We start from the raw sequence: 15,272 nt of genomic DNA on the forward strand, positions 1-15,272 counted from the left end.
TGGCGGCGTGCGGGGGCGCACGGGCGACGGCGGCGGAGTGGGCGGCGGACGACGGCGGACGGCGTCGGCGTGGGCTCCGGAGCGGGGGCGACGAGGCGGCATCCGGCATCCTGGCGGTGTCGAGGAGGCGCGCGCGTCGTCGGGGGCAAACTGCAAGATAAAAACCAAAATTTTCACAAGTGTTCCTTATATACATGAAGCTTTAGTCCCGGTTCTTGGCACGAACCGGAACGAATGTACCCCTTTGGTCCTGGTTCGTAACATCAACCGGGACCAAATGCCTCTTTTCAGCAGCCCAAAAGGCGGGAAACAGAGATATTTGGTCCCGGTTGGTGGCACTAACCGGGACTAAAAGGGCGCATTGGTCCCGGTTGGTACCACCAACCGGGACCAAAGAGGGGCATTGGTCCCGGTTCATGGCACCAACCGGGACCAATGGCCTTGCACAGCGGCGTGGTGGGAGTTTAGTCCCACCTTGCTAGTTGAGAGAGTGATGCACCTGTTTATAAGACGCGGTGTGCCTGAGCCTTCGAGCTCCTCTCCAAAGCAGGCTTACGGGCCTAACCACTCTGTATCTGCCTGTGGGCCTGCTGGGCCTTCTGCGGGCCTGAATCCTGGCCGAACAGGCCGGTTGGGTTTCTAGTCGTATTCAGGTCGTGGTGGCCCAATAGGCGGCATTTTTTTAATTTTTCCCACTATTTTTGTTTTCTTTTTTCCATTATTTATTTTCTTTTGTTTTTTCTTTATTTTTTTAATTCTTTTTGCTTCTAGGTCAGAAAAATTATAAACTTTCTGTTAGTGCCATTAGTTTTCAAATTTGAATGGTTTAAATTTGAATTCTTTGAAATTTGTGTGAATCACTAGTTTGTGATTAACTTTACTATAAAAATAGTTTTTGGACTGATTCTTTTTCTTTCTATTTAATATTACTGTGTTTTATTATTATATTCAAAAACAGTTTTGGTTATTTTAGTTTCTATCAAAAAATCTTTATGATAATTCTTTTTGCTATTAAAGTTTCTAACAAAAAAGATCTTTATGAAAATTCATTTTGCTTATAATGTTTTGAACAGAAAATACTTTGATAATTTTCGTTGCATAAATTTTATATAATTTTAGTTTCAATAATACTACAAATTATTCTTTTTAGTTGCATAAATTTTATCTAATTTAAGTTGCATAAATTTTATTTTTATTGATTTTCTTAGTTGATTCCTTTTCCTATTAGAGTTTTATTAAAGCTTTTTAGTTGATTCTTTTTGCTATTGTAGAATATTATAGTTTTTTTAGTTTTATTTGGGTAAAAAACACCTTTGGTCCCGGTTCCAGACACCAACCGAGACTAAAGGTGGTGGGCCAGGAGCAAGGTCCATTGGTCTTGATTTGTGTCTGGAACCGGGACCAATAGTCTCAAACGAACCGGGACCAATGGCCCCCGAGGCCCAGCCCCCGCCCTGGCCTCATGAACCGGGACCAATGCCCCCATTGGTCCCGGTTCATGGGTGAACCAAGATTAATGGGCTTTCCCTGCCTGGACCAAAGCCCTGTTTTCTACTAGTGAATGTCAAAAAAATGTATAATATATCAAAATGTTCAGCACGAAAAGCCGGTTCCGATTTCGACCGCCGTAGGCCGTTTTGCAAACTTTTAGAATCCTCAAATTCTGAAAGGAAAAAAAGTTATGCTAAAATTTCAGTTTTTTTGAATTTTGGTCAAACTTTGGTCAAACTACTTATTCAATAAATATTAGTGTTAATAAATAATTTTTTTATAATAATAGTTTCAAACTCAAACGGTAACTTCATGCTCAAGATATACTCCTAAGGGTTAATAGGATTGACAACTTACTATTGTCGGGAAAACAACAAGTGCTGACTTGAAAACTAGGGGGAATAGAACTCGAAAGTTAAGTGTGCTCAGGCTGGAGTAGTGAGAGGGATGGGTGATCGGTGAGGAAGTTAGACGATTTGGAATGAGTGCTCCACACTTGACCAGTGATGAGGGGTGATTAGAGATTAAATTGTCAACTAATTCAAAAAGTTGAAACAAAATTCAAAAAAAAATTTCTTTAGTCCCGGTTGGTGTTACCAACCGGGACTAAAGATCCCCCAGCCCCGGGCGCAGGCTCGTGCCACGTGGTGGGCCTTTGGTCCCGGGTCATGTTGAACCGGGACAAAAGGGAGACCTTTAGTCCCCATCATTTAGTGCCGGTTGCAGAACCGGAACTAGAGGTCCTTATGAACCAGGACTAAAGCCTGATTCTACACTAATGCAGGAGCCTAGTTGGTGGCTTCGAGACTGACAAGACACCGAAAGACCGCCACCATTCAATTCGAGAGGACGTATGATTTCTCCCAAAGCTACAAGGAGGGCACAAAGAAGTCACAATGAGTCCTTCAAGGACGATACGGCACCCATGGGCGTTACTTCCAGAAGCCTGGTCAAACGCTAGACAAGGTCTCCACCTCAGCTTGAAGTTTCTATATCCACGTCAGAGCATCACTGGGGCCGCTGAGATGACCCCTCACAATTACCATTTTTCATAGATCGCTAGCCATTATACACCTTCATATGTTCATTTTGAATCAGTATTTCATAAGATAAATACTCATAATTATTTGTATTTCAACCACATTGATCCATTGTACCTCGTATTTCACATAGGGGAGAGTTTTCAACACTGGAGAATAAAGTTTACGTGAAGAAAATATGTCAACCAGGCAAGCAGGGACACATGTCCACCCCTTTGCCGAGTGTCATAAACTTTGCCAATTGTATTTGTCGAAGCTAAATCTGGCAGATCTTGGGTAGAGGGTCCCAATCTGGTAGTCGTGATGGTAAGAAAGACACAAGGAGCACATGTGTTTACCCAGGTTCGGGCCCTCTCGAAGAGGTAAACCCTACATCCTGCTTTGCTCGTATTGATTATGGATGGGGTACAAAGTACATGTGATTCACCGCGAGATCGTATGTGAATGAATCTGTCCCCTACGGTCCTGGCACCTCGGTTTAACAGATACCAGGGGTGCCTAGGGTTACACATAAGTCGGTTGTACCTAGGGGCAAATACGCTGGAGACTACCCCAAAACCTTGGGGTGCATGCCAAGTCTTCGGATCATTCCTTCTTGGCTTTCTTGGAACAAACGAACGAGGCCCACCAGCTGACTGGCTTACGGGGTCTTCGGTCTGGCCCATAGATCGGACAACCGACATGCCGAGCATGCCCTAATCCAGGACTCTATCAATATTGGACACTCGGCAAAAACAATGACTTTGCCGTGTGTCCTGCCTTTTCTGAGGGTTTTATCTGGCACTCAGTTTTGGCTGGTGACTTTACCGAGTGCCCGACAAAAATTCTTTTGGAAAAGTTTCCGGCACTCGTCAAACTGGTTGATTCCGATAGTGAGTTGGTGGCAGTGGGAGGATGCTCTGAAGGCGGAGATAGGTAGTTGTGGGGCTAGGAATGGGCGGTGTGTAGTCAGTGCGGCTGACTCGACTTGCCAGAGCCGACGGGGTGACAAGAGATGTGGCCGGTGGCGGGAGCTGGCTTTAGGGAAGGAAACTTCCTCTTGCTAAAAATTGTATTTAGAATTTAGGAACGGGGAGGGAGCAAGACCTCCAACTTATTAGGATGGAGGGGGTGTTTTTTGGTTTGTCCCAAAAGTGTATGGAAAACTAAAGGGGAAATGATTTCCCATATATATAGCCGCATGGTTGTGGAAATGATTTCCCATATAGCCGCATGGTTGTGTGGACCGGAAGACAAAAGCTTGTAGAATTCGTCAGAAACAAACGTGTTTTTTAGAAACAAAAGTTATGTGCACTTGGGCATATAATAATTAAGCAAAGGGAAACACTTGAGAGTTGAGATACATCACATCACACCCCATCTACTCTCCCACACTTGATGATGATCCGAGAAATGGCAGAACACAAGCACAATAAGTCCACAGCCTTATTATGTCGCCTTTGATCGCCCCTTGATTCTAGATTGGTGGCTTAGTTCACCCTGGAGCAGCTTATCCTGATCTGCCCCTGCGCTCCGGTGAGCGGGCTGATGTTCCCCATCCTCACCATGGCCGCCGCGAAGTCCCCGTTGAACTGCGCCGACGCCGACGAGTACGTCCGGACCAGGCCGGCGGTGCGTCCGTCGTTGATCAGCACCTGGTCGGAGTGCAGGAGCCCCTTCTGGGACATCAGGTTGCTGTAGTACGCGTTGTCGAACCCGTTGGGCGTCGTCGTGTCCAGCGGCGCCAGGCTGCTGTTGCCGGAGCTGGTCGTCCGGGGGCAGTTGGCCTTGAGAGATGTCGCGAAGGCCGCGTCGATGTTGGTCTCGTTGTAGAGCCTGCTCCTGAAAAACCGGCACTGCGATTGTCCGATGGTGTGGCCGCCAGAGAGGGCGACCATGTCGGTCACGCTGAGCCCCTTGGCGGCGAAGTTGGCGGTGAGGTTGGCAACGTCGAAGGACGGTGCAGGCAGGTCGCTGTTGGCCAGGGAAAGGCTCGCCGTCGTCGAGTCCCTCCTCCCCAGAGGAACGGTCCACGAAGGCCCTCCCAGCTGCAAGCGATTAGTAAAGAACCAAGTCAGTTAATTTACTGCCGCGTGCGTTCAGCAAATTGACTGCAAGTACACGGCCTGGTCGATCTTACGGCGACAACGGAGTCACGGGCGGCCACGGCGAGGATGTCGGCGCAGGAGACAGTCTGCTTGCACACGGCCTCGACCTGCGCCTTGATGTTGTCGATGACGTTCATGCCTCGAATGGAATTGTTGTTCGGGGCTGCCCCCTGCTCGCCCGTAAAGGTGGCCGTGTCGCTCAGCAGCACGGACGCGTCGCAGCCCTGATGCATCATGCGTCACGCACATAAGAAATTTCTTCCGTCAAGATAAATTCAGTAGTAGTACATTCTAATTCTGTTATAATTGATTTGAACTGAAGAATGTTGAAAAGTCATGTATCATCATTGCTATTCTCTGGAATATCTGGAAAAGAAGAAATGCAAAAGTTTTTAGGCAGGATTTGCAACATATCCACCTCATCGCCCGCTCAGCTGCAGACGACCTCATGCTTTGGTCCAACAGATGCTTCAACGGGCAGGCCGTGAACCTTCTGCGTGATTGGTGTACTATGTTGTTCCACTTATCTATGAGATTGTAACCCAACTATTCTTGTAATCTCATCTTCGCCCCCAACTCTCACCTTTGTAAATGTACTCTATCTTATAATGAAATGGTTCAGGCCGGCATAAGCCCGCCGTAGCTCCGTCAAAAAAGAAAAGTCATGTAAACAAAGAGTTGAAAAGTCAGATTAATTAGAATGGCCATGCATGCATGACTGGAGTCAACTTGTGACTACTCCACTTAGGTACTCCTACATATATATGCAGTGTTCCATTCCACTAGCTTTTTGATACTGTCATGAGTTTGACCACGGTGTGACTAGGAGACCAACTAAATTAAGTACAAGCAGTAATATATGCAATATAAAAGTACGAGAGTAGTAAGTAATTAAAGGGACACGATAGATGAGAGGGACTTGCTTGGACAAAGCAGTCGTGGAAATGCAGGCGGAGCAGCGACGCTCCCATGCGGGGCTCCCTCCTCACGGCGGCGGTCACGGCGCTCTTGATGGTTGCAAGCGCCCTGGGGCACGACTTGGCGTAGAACTGAGGCGAAAGCTGCGGGAACGCCGAGGTGGCCGCCGCTAGGCACAGGAGCAACAGCACCGACAGACTAGAGGCCATTGCCATTGCCATCAGTATTCTTCTGTGTACAAGCAGGCACTAACCCTGTTCAGATGAAAACTCTGTGTAATGACCTGCATTACCATGACCACATACACCTGTTTATATAGCTGACACATTTCAAGCCATTCTCCATTTGGTGTAACATGACAACCGACACTGTTTAATTTTTAGTGGTTTGATGCTGCATCTTTTTTGGTTGGAGATCCATATAGTATGGTTGGCATGGTGTTCGTAGTGCAACGACAATGAACAATGGGAAATCTATTGGTTAGCTAGCAAGCTAGGGTTGTGACAGAGGCACCACAAGCTCACAATCATCTTAGCTCTCCAAATGGTTCGGAATATTAGTTGCAGATGGGAAATGGGCAGCATTATTTGCCTGAATCATAAGCTAGCATTACTGTGTCCGAGCGAAATAATTCTTCCACCCAACACATGTGGTTGTTAACAGGTAGCATGCCAGCCATGCAAAATTTGTCCGGGAGTTCAGATTCTGCGAGAAAGGTCAATATTTGATGTGGAGTGATTGGGATGTGCAAATGGAAACAAAAAAATACTACGTATACTGCAGAGAGGTACCAATACCATGCATGTTTTTTTAGAGATACCACCTTTTTATCTATCCGTCAGTTAATCATCCAACAACCAATTATTTTTCTATTTTGACAAAGTGATCAGTTGAGTCTCACTGCCATTGATCACTGATGTAGTAGTGATGTAAACGCTTTTATATTTTTTTACAGAGGGAGTAATTGACAACCTGAATTTTGTCCCGTGTGCATGCAGTGTGCTGTCACACGTCGACTTCCAACTGCTAATGGTATTCACGCGGGGTCAGTGAACAGTCCCGGCATCTAAGATGTTTATAAGTTAGATAGAGATGGCCAATGAGCTGCAGCAAGGGACCTGAACTTGGAAGATGTCCTGAATCATAAACATTATACTACGTTGGAGCAAAAGAAAATTTCAGTTATTCCACTGAACACATGTGGTTGTTAACAGGTAGCATGCCAGCCAGACAGTCAGACATGAGAAATTTGGCCGGGTGTTTGGGGTTCTGCTAGAAGGGTTAGTAACCAATTTCAGTGATTGACATATACAGGTGGAGACAAAAGCAATATGTTTTATACCGTTACTAATCTGCAAGGACGCATCCTGCATGTACTTGTCCTTTTTTTCACTGCATGTATAGTTCCATCCTTGAAGTTAATACCTATTACCTCTGTATTAAAATCAAGAGGATATCAATTACATCAGTCTATGCATCTAGGGATGCACCAAAAGCTCGTATCTCGTGAGTTATACAGAAACTATGACTGCTAGAAACATGGGATCACAAGTTGATCACTGGTCCATTGCAGGGTACCGAGATATTTCCATCTTTTTAATAAAGAGAACATATATCAAGAGGATATCAATTACGCCGGTCTCAGCATCTAAGGCTGGACCAAAATCTTGTACCTCGCATGTTAAATGAGCACTCCATAGCTCGACTAGTTAAGCATGTAGTTCACTTTTTTAATGAACATAGTCAATCACTGGTTTCAGCTTATCAAACTTAACGAGCTTAACAAAACAACTAACAAGTTTCATGAGTAACTTGTAAAGCTGGTTATACTCCAGAACAAAGATTTTTATCTTAAGTAATAGTATATCAATGCATCTTAACCCACCTATTCAATTTAATTGACCACACCTATCTCATTGGAGGTAGCACCTGACACACACCCTCTATGGTATCCCTTCATAAAAATCACACCCTACTCTCATCCCACATGTCGCAACTTCACAGCTGAAGTAAAATAAGGTAAGAGAAAGGTGTGGCTGCTCCCGGGTGTAGGTGCACCCGCATGAACAGTAAATTCAGGAAATAAAAAAAAATGACAAAAAACTGAATTTTTTTTACATCAAACAGACCAAAAGTTTTAGCATCTTGCAAAATTTTGTGAGCAAATAACATTCAAGGAGCCCTCACAAAAAAATCACTGCTCAAAAGTGCACAAAACTTTGAACACTGATTTTGTGATTTTTGTTGAGGGCTCCTCGAATTTTATTTGTGGACGGAAATTTGCAAGAAGCGAAAACTTTTGATCTCATTTGATGTCACAAAATTTCAGATTTTTGTCGATTTTGTTTTGTATTTTTTTTAAATTATTGTTCATGTGGGTGTAGGTGCACCCGGGAGTAGAAAATTGAGTCACGGTAATGTAATGCATGTTAACAAGAGCTCGCGAGTTTAACAAGCTTCTCAAATGAACCGAGTTGGGAATGGTTTTCTGCTCGTTAAGTTTACCGAGCTTAATGAGTCCAGCCTTAACAAGCATGAGAATAATGCGCCAAGCAGCTTGTTAATCCGCCCCACCAACACAATGTCAAGAGCTAGTGGAGAAATCAATGATTTACACAGCTAAATTATTACAAATGCAATAAGATGACCTACGGAGGAACCGCGGCGAACATCAACATCAATCATCAACGATGGCAACCTAGGTGTAGAAGTGCATGCTCTAGCCAATGCAAGCAAAAAACCGATCTAATGGAAGAGACTAGGCAGCACATTATACGTCAACACCCCCTCACGTGTGCCTCCCTCGGGCCTAAACGTGGACTGAAAGTGGGCTGCAATTTAATTGCTTCAGCCGGGTCTTGAACTCAAGGCCTCTTGGCTCCGATACCATGTAGAAGTGCATGCTCTAGTCAATGCAACCCAAAGACCGATCTAATGGAAGAGACTAGGCAACACATTACACGTCAACACTAGGGTAACAGGATGAGTGCTCCAACAACAATGTCTTCTGGCAAGGGGGGTGTGTGTGAACACCAAGGCTGGATCATGGGTTCCACCCCGAAGAGAAGTTCGAGGAAGCAGACGTTAGTTGTCGCTGATTTAATATAAAGAACAACTAAATCAGCGACAACTAGTATGAAACGGAGTGAGTACATAACAAGCAGGTACTTTTCAGTGTGCTGTCAGACATCTACCTCCAACTGCTAATGGTATTCAAGCGAGGGTTAGTGAACAGTCCCGGCATTTAAGAACTTTGTAAGTTAGAGATGGCCATGATGCCAGATTCTCTACTTGAAGATAAAGATGGCTCCATCACCACAGCTGGCCGGTACTCCACTTGTCAGTTTGCAAATGCAAACAGTGCAAAACAATCCATCCGTTCAACAATTAACGGCGACGCCGACCCCGCACCAAACATGCAATGCATGGATCCATAATCCGATCGTTTTCAGCAGGCGGCGTTGCTCGTTGGGTTCTTGAAATTTTCCACGGGAGCCGACGGGCCCGGTTGGCATGGCGCGAAAAGGGCCGGATCTTGTCAAAAATAGAATGATCCTCGGGTGACTGGTGGATACTGGATAGTGAGTGAGTGCGGCAGTGACGTCGCGCGCAGCAGCTAAAAAGGCCCCTCCATCGTCTACTACTTGGCATGTATACGATGGATGATGCTGGCCACTTGGTAGGTTAACTATTCTGCATTCAGAATTTGAGGTATCTGTCAGTCGGACGATTCGCGTGGAAATAACCAAGCCTGAAACACATGCGTGTTCAACATTTCAGTCTCGAAAATCCAGAAACCTCTTGCAGCAGCACTGTAGGCCTGTTTGTATTTGGTGTTCCTAGTCCGGTACGTATTTGGATTTTCGTATGGTACCAGTGGCTTCGTCCTCTCATCCGATGCCAGTCAGCAGCTTCCGACTGAATTTTCCGTGCGTGCGAGAGCTACGGCCGGCGTCGTCGGGGAGCTCCCTTTTCCAACGGAGCGCGGAAGGCGGCGAGCGACGTCCCGCGATCCTGTCTGCGCCGTATGGGTCCAACGTCCAAGGATGGATCTCTGGCCATTCACGCCGGCAAACTGCAGCTATCTACGAATGGAAGAAGTGGCTAGTGTGCGTGGCACTACCGGTGAGCGTGCATGCGTGGGTTCGGCACACGTCTGTTTCAGGAGGACTGGGGAGCGTGGCGCTCCACCCCGATCCACTAGTGAGGTCGCCAAATTGCCGCCGCTTTTGGAAGCAACTGAGGAATTCAAACCGGGTCGCTGGGCTGGATTGGCGCCCCTGATCTTTCAGTCGTCCGTGAGAGGCCCATACTTTGTGCTAAGTGTTCCCGCAGAAGAAGAAAAAAGAGGAAAATAAGTTGTCTGGTAATGATACACTGTGTGGTAATTCATCACCCGATAAAGAGAGGATTATGAGACAAAACAAGTTGTCTGGTAATCCGCACGACATGCAACAATGACCATCAGCATCAACTATCCTCTTGGCAACATGAGGAATATGAGAAAAGTTTTCCAAATGCAATGCTTTCAAGAAGGAAACGACACTCAAGCGTTGTCATCGTCGGATCCAACCTCCGAAGAGCGGATCGTGGGTTTTCACCATCAAGTTCATGTCCGAGCAAACTCTAAGCAATGCCACCAACATGGTAATGGCGTAAAAATGCCGGCATTGCCAAGTAAACCCAAGTAGGGGTAATGGCGTAAAAATGACATGAATGGCAGCATGATATTAGGATTGACCCTCCCACGGTTTAAGCGTCTTACGGTCTTTTGATGATCACTTGTATTTCGCCCTTTTTTTTACTTTCTGTGTTTGGACTTGGTTGGCTGTGTGCATCTTAGTTATGTAGAGGCTGGGTGTAATACTTAAACCTATTAAATAATAAAACGCCTTTTAACAAAAAAGTAGGGTCAAACCTAGGTTTTCACCCTGGAGCCCGAGACTGGGTGCTCGAGAAGCACCACCATATCAAAGTCATCCAATGTTGTCTCCTCCACTTGCCTCAATCCCAATCCCAACAACAGCAACACTAGCCTGCCTTTGCACACATGACGAAATCAGACGATGGAGGATTTTCACTAGCACCGTGAAAATCTCGAGTTTGGGACGCTTCGGCGACGCTACACTATCCTCACAAGTGGCAGATGAAAATAGGATTTGAACAAGCATATCAACACTTGAAGGCCATTCTCATGAGTTTACAACGTCGATCCTTATATAGATAGGGCCGGAAATGAATCAAGCTCGAGCGAACTAGACTAAGCTTTAACTCAAATGATACAAAAATTTGGTTTGATTTGCTTCAAAAACTGCTTACGGGCTTGTAATAATATGAGTCCATCTATCGAAGATGATGTTTTCAACTAGATGGACCACGACAACAACTATTTAGCATCGATGCAAAAAAAAGGATAATGATATCTGGGGAATGTTCGCCAGGAGCAAAATCTTGGCGAACGCCCCCAAAACCACTGGATCTTGATGTGATAGTTGGCAATTTTTGACTTTTTTACTCATAAAATTAAACAGTTGTCATGGCATTTTCTAAAATTGTTAGCATGGAGGTTGACCACGTACATACCTATGCCCCGACTCATAAACCCTTCATACTTGGTTAGATTTTCTTTTTTATTCGAGCCAAGAAACGAGTTTTCCAGTTCAATTTGCAAATTCCAGTTGACAGAAAAAGTATCACCGTCCAAGTTTCAATAGGGAAAAAAATAAAGTAAGCCCAAGGAAATAAAGGTATGATAAAACAACCCGACTAACCGGGCCAGGAAACGGCGAGCTCCGAAACCAGGCCTGTTTTCCGATGACTACTCATTTGTGGGGCTGGCCTTTCTGTGTGTTCAGAAAAATCACTGAGCCCTAAAACAAATCTGTGAAGTCATGACGAAAGAGAGCTCTATTCGCCGCCCGCGGGCATCAAATAGTGGAGGCTTCGCTGAAGCCTGGCATGAATGAGTCGCCCACTCTGCCCGCGAGTGATTATTTTATTTTATTTTTCTTTCTTTTTGTAACTTGTTTGCTGTAGCAGTGGCTTTTACAATACCGACTCATACTGTACCATCCGGTTTACAAGATCGGACTGGTCTTTTTGTTGGGTTTCTATTAAGAGCAATTTAAAATACCCATTGAACCATTTGTAATGTATGTTGAACATTTTCTTAATATATGATGAACATTATAATAATGGATACTGAATTGTTTTGTAATAACATACACATAATACAGTGAACTTTTTGTAATATATGGTGATGAAATCTTAAATACACATTCAACCTTTTTTATACCATGAACATTTTTTAACATATAATTAACATTTTTCTAATGTGTGGTGAACTTTTTCATAACATACGGTGAAAAAAATTTAATGTGTGGTGAACTTTTTATATAACTAGATATGCCCCCCGTGTTGCTGCTGAAATTTATTACAATATATTTCAATTAGATTTGATTGTGTGAAATATAAATATTTAGATTAATAACACGTGAAGAAAAAGACATACGACTTAATATATTTGATTATGTTTTTGTTGCAAAATATATATGGAATATAGGTAGAATAGTAGAATGAAAAATATTTTTCCATGCATGGTTGTATGTGGTGATGGGTCTTTTTTCACGCGTGATTGCATGTTGAGACAGGACTTATCCTATTCATAATTCTAAAATGATGTGGTATGCTTGCATGTTGAGATAATTAAGGTAGTGATGATCACTCTATTAGGTACATAGGATACAGAAAAGAGAAAAATAAAAGAAAAGAGGGAACAGAAAAAACAAAACTAATCCACAAAATAAAACGAAACAAACATATAAAAATTGGAAGGAAACCAATAAAAAACCAGACAATACAGTGAAAACCGGAAGCAACAAGAAAACCAAAGAAATACAAAAAAAGAACGCAGGAAACAGCAGCGTACGAACATCAAGCGAATCCCGTACGTGGGTCAGCCCAATTGTAGTCTCGCTTCACTTAAGCAATGCATGTTTGCCACTCGCGGGCGGTAATTGGCCGCCCCCATGAGATGCAGTATGCGGCTAAACCTCTCTTCTAGGAGGCAACCTTCCGACCCGCTGAAGTCACGCAAGCGTATGGGCCGATTCAGTTCATGGGAGGCCACTGCCTCTTTTTTTACTTCATGTTTTTTGTATTTCTGTTTTTCCTTTCAATTTTTACTTTCATTTATACTTACAAATATTCTAAATAAATATATTACAATAAACATTTGACATAAACATTTCAAAATAGAATGTTAACCAAGCATTGAAAACATGATAAATGTACAAAGAGAAAATGTTTCACATGTATACTAAAAATATATACAAAATCCATAATGTGTGTGAAAAAAATGATCATGTTGTAAAATAAATTAATCCAAACATTATAAAATATGTTATGCAAGTATTTAAAAAAATTATAATCAAGCATTCATCAAATGTTAAATGTATATAAAAAATGATGACCAGGTACTAAAATAAGAAAAAAAATCAAAATTGTATTTCAAAATGTTAATAAAGACTTTAAAATGTTAAATGTTTATAAAAAATGCTGAAAATGTATTAGTAAAACGTTAAACTTGTATATGAAACATGTTAATCAAGTTTTCGAATTTTTTAAAAATGTGTATAGACAAAAATGTTGACCATGTATGAAAAAAATGATAATCTAGTACTTGAAAATTCTTAATAAAGAATTAAAAAATGTTAGATGTGTATAGAGAAAATGTTGACCATCTATTGGAAAAATGTTAAACTTGTATTTGGAAAATATTAATCATGGATTTTTTGAAAAATGTGTATAAAATATGTTGACCATGTTTTCAGACAATGTTAATTTGGCGTTTGGAAAATGTTAATCAAGAATTTTCAAAATTGTAAAATGTATATACAAAAATATTGACCATGTATTCAATAAGTGTTAATCTTGTATTCGAAAAATATTAAACATGTATTAGGAAATATATTAAATATATTTCAATAATGTGTATAGAAAACCAATGAAAACCTAAGAGAAAACAAAAGGAATTCAATGAAAAAGAGAAGAAGAAAACCCATAGAAAATGAACAAAAAATAAATCATAAAAAAGCTAGTGAACCACAAAGTAAAACCAAGAAAATCAAAGGAATTAAAAAAACTAGTAGAACTAGAGAGGAAAAAAATAAAAGACAATGAAAAACAACAAAAATAATTAAAATACCAGAAAACCAGTGGAAACACGACTCATTTCCTTTTTTTAGCAACAGTACAGACACAAGCGCTCATATACACGCGCATACACTCACCCCTATAAACGCATACACGCACACCCTGCCCCTATGAGCACATCCGAGAGACTGAGCTGACATATCATCTTGAGATTTACGAAGTCACCGTAGGCGCCTCGTCGTCGACGGGAATGTCTCCTCCCACTGAAAGCGCATCGCCGAAAATCCTGAAATAAATCCAGAAATAATGCGAGCACCAGGATTTGAACCCTGGTGGGTTGAGGATACCACTGTCCACCTAACCATCTCAACCACATGTTGATTCGCACGGCTCTTTAACAAGTTCATGACCCACTAATTCAACAAGAACCGGATGGTGGCCCAATGGCGAGCAACGCAAATCTCAACCAAGAGGTGGATTCCTTGCGTTACCCTTTTCTCTAGTGTATTTCTTTTATCCCGAATGGGCTGGCCCGCAGCTGTGCACGCTTCAAACGAGACCGAAGAAAGACTCGCTACAGGCAAGATATAGCCTATGCGCGCGATTAGGGCTGGACCAAAAGCTCGTAGCTCGCGAGCTTAATGAGCGCTCGAAAGTTCAGCTCGTTAAGCTCGTAGCTCGCTTTTTAATGAACAGAACCAATCATTGATTTTAGCTAGTTAAGCTTAACGAGCTTAACGAGCAAGCTAACGAGTTTCACGAGTAGCTCGTTAAGCTTGTTAGTAACAACACAATACATATTTTCATCTTATGTGACAAACTTTTTATAGCACCTCAGCTCATTTATTTAATCTAATCGACATATGAGGCAACAAACTACTTCATTTCTTTTTGTAGTCACCATATTTCATCTTGAAAACCATACCTACACATTCATCATGTATATCATAACACATTATAATCTGTTAACGAGCGCTCGCGAGTGCTTACGAGCTTAACGAGCTTCAAACGAGCCGAGCCGAGCAGGGTTTTCTGCTCGTTAATCTTAACGAGCTTAACGAGCCGAGCCTTAACGAGCGCGAGCTTAACGAGTACGAGCTTAACGAGCCGAGCTACTCGTTAGTCCACCCCTACGCGGGATGCAACAGCCAGATGTGAAACTCCCGCAATTACTGGGTCGACCCGATGAGTGGTTTCGACCGTTTTTCGTCGGGATAGAGTCGACTACTGCATAAATAGTGCACGAGCGCGGGGGAGGGTGGTGTTGATGCACATTTGATTGACAATTATTCTATTAATGTGCTACATGGAGTTGGAATCAGCAGCCCTAAAGTAGTGCTTGTAGTATGTTTACCAGCATTGTGCTCACATGGGCTGGCTCGTGAAGCTATGGTCTCCCCTATTTTTTTAATAAATTATATCTGTTTAGCTCCTCCATATTTCTATTAAAAAACTCCCTTGCGTATTTGTGTTAATTTGTGTCCTTTTGGCAATGGCGGTTGTCGATGAAAGCAACACCATGTGGAATTATCGTCTTCGGGCTCCACTCCCATCCAAATATGTTCTTATAAATCGATAATAG

The 15,272-nt window shown here is 42.9% G+C and overlaps 1 protein-coding gene across 1 annotated transcript; it reads right to left on the reverse strand.

Moving 5' to 3' along the window:
• Positions 1 to 3,801: 3,801 nt before the first annotated feature.
• LOC119353304 (peroxidase 70-like) lies at positions 3,802 to 5,810 on the reverse strand. The gene is made up of 3 exons (XM_037619904.1): positions 5,542 to 5,810; positions 4,651 to 4,842; positions 3,802 to 4,558 (listed from the first exon to the last, which is right to left on the reverse strand). The coding sequence occupies exons 1-3, from the start codon at positions 5,755 to 5,757 to the stop codon at positions 4,001 to 4,003; spliced, it is 966 nt and encodes a 321-aa protein (XP_037475801.1). The 5' UTR covers positions 5,758 to 5,810; the 3' UTR covers positions 3,802 to 4,000.
• Positions 5,811 to 15,272: the final 9,462 nt, after the last annotated feature.

Source organism: Triticum dicoccoides, chromosome 2A (assembly GCF_002162155.2).
Source record: "Triticum dicoccoides isolate Atlit2015 ecotype Zavitan chromosome 2A, WEW_v2.0, whole genome shotgun sequence".
In the NCBI taxonomy this organism is placed as follows: domain Eukaryota; kingdom Viridiplantae; phylum Streptophyta; class Magnoliopsida; order Poales; family Poaceae; genus Triticum; species Triticum dicoccoides.